Source organism: Branchiostoma floridae, chromosome 15 (genome assembly GCF_000003815.2).
Source record: "Branchiostoma floridae strain S238N-H82 chromosome 15, Bfl_VNyyK, whole genome shotgun sequence".
Lineage (NCBI taxonomy): Eukaryota > Metazoa > Chordata > Leptocardii > Amphioxiformes > Branchiostomatidae > Branchiostoma > Branchiostoma floridae.
In genome coordinates, this window is record NC_049993.1 from 7007207 (window position 1) to 7013341 (window position 6135).

Below are 6135 nucleotides of genomic sequence, written 5' to 3' on the forward strand. Positions count from 1 at the left end.
AATTTTAGATTTTGCTTAAGTACAAACAAGTTTCTTTGCTATTTTCCATACTTAAATCTAACCTTGACTCTGTCAGTGAACTGTTTCCACCCGGAGTCTCTAGCCTGGTTGATGTTGGGTAGATCGCCGACCTTGTTCAAGGTCCAGTCGTCTTCGAACTTTGCACGGATCTCCGTCTCAAATACATCACTCCAATCCACTGCTGCTCCACCATCTGCCATGGCTACTGCATAAATTGTACATATAGGAACTATGGTTTTAAAATCATGTGCGCCTCAGTTATATTGGTCACACAATAGGTCCATAATAAAACATTCCGGAGCATATTGTGTGCGTTTTTCCAGCAATCATCATAGGGTCGACCTATGTCAAAACTGACTTTGTTGTACACGTGATGCCACAACTTTGTTGCGCGACCGTCAAGAAAGTATTAAAGTAGCACAATATTTCAGCTTGAAAGTGAGTTTTACGACTTTCCTATGGTGAGAAAAACACCCATGACCGGGGATTCCCCCAGGGCCAGGTGACGTAGTGAACTATTGCACAACACTGAAATAACTTATAAAGAAGACGAAGACAGGGTAGTCTTTTCACAAGCATACAAAAACATTTCCTTGCTAGAAATTATATACTGTACCTTACTTTCTCTTTTCTTTCATTTACAACTAACAAAATCCAAGTTGGAAAAAAACATCCATTAACCAACGGCATGTTTTTCTGTCTCGCCTTACCTGCGCGTGTATATCCCAGCCCGAAGTGGGACAGGGAATTCTCAATGTTTTGCTTGCTTATGTTTAGCACACTTATTAGAGAGGCAATTTTAAGCTATCAAAGCCAAAGGTGTAGCACACTTACTTTGACAAAATAACGCGTCGCCGAAGAGGATCTTCTTTTCTTGAGAACACCGACACTGAGACAACGTTGTGTCACTTTGAGTGACAGGAAATGTGTGTTGGACCATATAGCTTGTTGTCAAGGGTAAACAACACCTTTATCTTTGACAGGGATGTAACCAATCACCACTTGATTAATTTGAATACCAGGTTTCGCCGAAACTTTATTGTCAGCACAGCGTGATCATGGTACACACCAGTGTCCATTAAAAAGCTCAAGGTCCGATCGATTACTGACACGAGACCGAAACCTTCGTGTCGTGTCTATTCTACAGAGGTTTCAGATGGGGGGATAGTGGCAACAACTTACGGCTCATGAAAATATTTACTTCACAAATTGCATAGTAACGTGGGACGATGTGCAGTTCAAACATGTTTTGATAAGATGCAAGTGATTGGCATAAAGATTACTTGCCAGTATGTGCTGGGAGCATCGGGGAATCGTGAAGACAATGCATGTTCAAACTATGCATGTATAAGGTAACACTCCTTAACATGTAATTTCCTTGGACGTTTTCATCACCATCACTTTGCGGTAGATTGACAAGAATATAGAACGTTTTATAACGTATCAGTAGACCATATACAAGTATAGTGTATGGTCTACGTCTAGTCAGACTCTGTCCAATAGTCGTCATACCACTCCTCCTCATGGTCTGAATACTCCTCCTCTGAATACTCCTCCTCCTCTTGATTCTTCCGAGGACAAAAGCCCAACTGGCAGGCTTCACAAAGATCTTCCCTATGATTGCTAGTCATATTTGCTGATCTGCGACTCTGGTTCGGTCTTCCCCCATAACTCATGGTGTAGAACTTCTCGTCGAGCTTCTGTTGGAGATTCTCCATCACTTTAACCCTCTGATCGTTGTACCACTTTGAGGGCTCAAAGATCGTTGAATTGCAAGCTTGGCACGCCTGTCCAGGTAGAAACATTTTCACTTGCCCTTTCTTCCTCGGCCCTCGCGTTAAGCGGTAGTGGAAGATGACTTGCCCCTTTACGGAGGTCCATTTGTGCTTGCACCGACGGCATCTAAACATGACCTGCGGAAACAACGAATGAAAGTATCCCCTCGCGTGACAATGGGCAATCGTGAAGTGTGAAATAATGAAAATGTTATCTTTACACCTAAGAAACAAACAGACGTACTAACAGCTAACAGTTATGGAGGCAGCCTAAGGCCAGGGTACGGGTGTTGTGTGTGTGTGTGTGTGTTGAGTGGGGGGGGGGGGGGGGGGGATGGGAAATGGGGATGGGGGGATGGGTACCCGCATGCAACATTTCGCAACCATGTTCCATCCTAAAACGTATTTCAAGATAGTCTTCCTCAGTGAAGCTGCGCTGACTTCGTCCTGCAAGGCTTAGCTCACCTTGGCTGTATCTTTGAACTGTTTCCATCCGTATTGACTGATTTCACTGATGTCGGGCAGGGATGGAACCTTGGTCAAGGTCCACCTGTCCGGAAACTCCTCACAGATCTCCGCAAATATCCCACTCCATTCTCTCGGTGCCCCGCCCGATGCCATGGCTACTACTTCTACTACTACAATGGGAAATATTCATCTCAAGGTCAACTTCAGGCACAAAAAGATACGCCCCCTTCAAATTCCCATCCCAGGTCGTAATGCGGTATTGTGACGAAACAAAAGAACGGGTCACAAAAGAGCGTCAAGTTCGAGAACGTGTTCTTGTGAGGATTGCGTCACAATGCGACAAGGTAGTTTGGGTTGCTCGTATCCGTTTGACAGCAATGTTACATTTCACGAAGAGCATAAGACTGAGACCTGTGAGGGTCACTTCCTTTTGTTTCCCTTAGAAAGTGCCTGTTCTATGTCGATATCGAGTTTTCCACGAGGTTGTCACAATGTGATATTTTAGCAATATCATAACGGCGCGGGCATAATCGTGCGATTTTTATCCTGTAGAATTTTCAGGCTGCGACAGAACCAACAGCCAACTGAAAATTTTGCAGGACAAATGCATGCTTTTTAAAAGAATGCCCTCGGTTTGAAGCTTGACAGGACCTATCAATCACCACCCAAACGTACGTGAGAGCGTTTAAGGAATGTTCTGCATTAATCAATTGCCAAATGCAAATGATGTCTTTCAATACAACCCTTCTAACTGATTATCAGTAAGCTGTTCCTCCTTTCATCAGCGCGAGCGAAACTAGACCATCCTTGATCTTATAGAAGACATTAACAAAAGTAGAAACAATAGCCACAGACCAGTCATGGAACAGTACCAATAGACTCCCTTGCAGTCTTCGGAAAGGGGCTGTTGGTCGGAGTTGGATAGCGAGTTTCTGCCCCCCCCCCCCCAAAAAAAAAAAACAGCCCTGTTCCGAAGACTGCAAGGGATTCTACAATTCCAACACGATCAGACTTGTCACTTGTCAGTCCAATATTTTATTGACTTTTCATTGGGTATTGGGGTAGATCATACAATATAAGATCTAAGAACAATATCCTGAATATCATTATGCTCTGCTAGATAACAATCTTGAGAAGACAAATACGAAATTAATTCACACACTCACTTCAATTCAGTCAAAAACGATTCACTTGGAAATGTAACGGTGTGATATTATTGTGTCTAAGACATTGGCAGCACCTAACTTTTCCGTCAAAAGTTCTAACCCCAACTACGTGTAAATACAAATACATTTGATAAGATGCATTCGAAGGGATAGACAGAAAATGCATTGTATCCACATGAAGTCATTAAAAGGTGAAACAGACAACTTTGCACAGGTCACACCAAGGAGGTTATGTGATATAACCTCCTTGGTCACACTAACTAAGCACAAAATTGGTTGTACTGTAGCTTCACACGAATATATAACCCTTTACAATTTTGCTAGTCGTAATCATCTCGATCCTCATAGAGATCATCATCATATTGATCCTCATAGGGATCATACTGATCCTCATAGAGATCCCTGTAGTCTGCCTCACTATAACGGTCATCATCATCATATGATTCCTCATGGTCATCCCAATAATCATCATGACAATCAGGCTCTTCATCATAATCGTCATCATTTGTATCCTCGTCATAGCCGAGATCATTTAACTCTACTGAACCGGCCTGACTACAAATGCCCTCCTGACATGCTTCACAAAGGTCGGCCTCATGTTTGCTTGTCATGTTTGCCGATCTCTGACCCGAGTTCAAACCTCTAGGGCCACCACTCGTGGTGTAGAACTTCTTTTCGATCTTCTCTTGGAGATTCTGCATCACCTTGACCTTCTCTTCTCTGTACCACCCCGGAGACTCAAAATCATCCTTGCAAGAATGGCACTTCTGTCTAAGAAGCCACATTTTTATTTCACCTGTCTCCTTGAGGCGGTAGTGGAAGCTGACGAGACCCCTGACGGACGTCCAGACGTGGTCACACCTTCCGCACTCAAACCGAACCTGTTGACATGGCAGCAAAATAAAAAGCATACTGTGATTGAGCCATACTGCTATGTATTGTTGTTCCTCGTTTCTTTCAATGACAAATCTCTTTCATTTAACTATACAAACTGTGATATGATTATTGAGAAACTTTACCTTTGATCCGTTTATGAATGTTAGACATTCAGATAAACAATATTCAAATAATATTCGATATCACAGTAGTTCGATCTTTTCTTTGTTTTCAAGGCTACTATCTTCAACTTCCTGAAGTTTCTGTATCCTATATACCGACTGTCGGTATATAGGGTACAGAAGCTTCTCGGACTGTAAAGTTTGGTCCACTCACACCGGGATGAACCCTACTCGTTTCGATAAGTGTGTCGGGTTCTTTAACGTGCTAAAGGTGCTAAACATGGGACCATATAACGTCTTATCTGAGGGACGTCCATTCACTTTATTCACCTAAGTGCATGACAAGATTTCAACAAGGAACCTCTGGGTTTTGGGCCTCACGGCTCTACTGACAACTTTTTTTTTTTACATGTCTTTTCATACATAAATCTGACCTTAGCTTTGTCTTTGAATTGTTTCCACCCACGGTCCTTGGCTTGATTGATCTTGGGTAATTTATCAACCTGGGTCAAGGTCCAGTCGTCTTTAGCTTTGAACACTTCACGGATCTCTGTCTCAAAAACATCCCTCCATCCTGCTGGGGCCCCGTCACTTGCCATAGCTCCTAAGAAACCTGGAGATAAAATTATTGTTACAAAAGTATGACAGCATGGGCCTTGCATTTATATTGGCCGTACAATAGGTCCATAAAACCACAGGGACATCATACATACATGTAATTAAGTTGTCACTAAGCGTTGTGCGGGGGGAAATGTTCGACGTTTGCCAAGACTAGACTCAGCAATCACCGTATGGTTAACCTACGTTACACAAATACTCCACTGCCGTACACTGTTTACGACTGTCGCCATGAGTTCCCTATGAGGTCACACACAAAAAACCCCACGACCGGGGATTCCCCATATGACGCAATGATCATTGCGTAAGCCGAAAAATAAGAAACGACGACAGTGCACGTGCCGTCTTTATAGAAACATTAAGAGCGTTTTACCCACAGGTGTATGTAGAGTTCATACTTTACCTTTCCTTTCATTGATAACAACAACTAGACTAGACTAGCCCAACTGAGTCAGAAAAACAGCCTGCAACTTCCAAGTTGGAGACAAGCATAATCAAACACTCGTGGCCATTTACCGATTGATTTGTTCCTCTAGCCAGCCTTATTAGGTAAATCGAGGACTTTACGACCGTCGGACACGTTTACAGCGAAACTGTCCAACGTAACACCATTATGTTTGCCAGATAGCTGGATTGGAAAGTTCATAGCTGTTACTAAGGACATGTTTTCCGGGAGGCCCCAGATGGGGAGGCCCTGATGGCTCACTCACTGTTACCACACTCGTGGTGCCGTCATGATAGCAGAAAACCTTCAGAATATATAAAAATTATACTAAGTCCTAACAAACAAAAGTCTTACGTTTGAAAGATAACCGCACTGAAGACCTCTTTCTTTCTCCAACACGTAGCGACTAAAGTGGGCTTTAGACTGGTGTCGGTTAAATAGGCGCGTGTTGGTCAGCCGTTGCTATCACAGTCACGTCGACTGGCGAAACACAAAGGTGCGTTGAAGTGTATATCAGTAAACTGTAACCTGAGCCTGAACGGCTGACGTCATACATTTGACAACGGTAATGTTCTTGTGATTACGAAAGACCGACCTACATGTATTCCTACTTCACCTTCTAAAGTTGATCGATCTAAATATGT

The 6135-nt window shown here is 43.1% G+C and overlaps 1 protein-coding gene and 1 long non-coding RNA gene across 4 annotated transcripts in view; both read right to left on the reverse strand.

Moving 5' to 3' along the window:
* Positions 1-73: 73 nt before the first annotated feature.
* LOC118432040 (receptor-transporting protein 4-like) lies at positions 74-2513 on the reverse strand. Of its 2 annotated transcripts, none has more exons than XM_035843543.1 (3): positions 2262-2513; positions 1534-1934; positions 74-226 (listed from the first exon to the last, which is right to left on the reverse strand). In XM_035843543.1, exons 1-3 carry the CDS (start codon positions 2415-2417, stop codon positions 187-189), a joined length of 597 nt encoding a protein of 198 aa, XP_035699436.1. In that variant the 5' UTR covers positions 2418-2513; the 3' UTR covers positions 74-186. The 2 variants fall into 2 exon arrangements, 1 of the variants encoding a protein (XP_035699436.1); XR_004833028.1 differs by having other exon boundaries at positions 98-226; positions 856-1934.
* Positions 2514-4172: 1659 nt separating this feature from the next.
* Positions 4173-6135, reverse strand: part of LOC118432050 — a 3738-nt gene continuing 1775 nt past the window's right edge. Inside the window, exons 1-3 of one of the 2 annotated variants that reach the window (XR_004833033.1) lie at positions 5846-5986; positions 4863-5041; positions 4173-4311 (exon numbers count right to left, since the gene is read on the reverse strand). This is a non-coding gene — a long non-coding RNA (uncharacterized LOC118432050). Of the gene's footprint in view, positions 4312-4862; positions 5042-5845; positions 5987-6135 lie in introns of those variants that run through there. The other variant, XR_004833032.1, reaches the window with a different exon arrangement.

Coding starts and splice junctions, on each gene's coding strand:
- LOC118432040 (XM_035843543.1), bottom strand. CDS start 2,417: ATGGCATCGGGCGGGGCACCGAGAGAATGGAGTGGGATATTTGCGGAG. Junction 1,935..2,261: donor AGTTCAAAGATACAGCCAAG/GTGAGCTAAGCC, acceptor TTGTTTCCGCAG/GTCATGTTTAGATGCCGTCG. Junction 227..1,533: donor TCAGACCATGAGGAGGAGTG/GTATGACGACTA, acceptor CAATTTATGCAG/TAGCCATGGCAGATGGTGGA.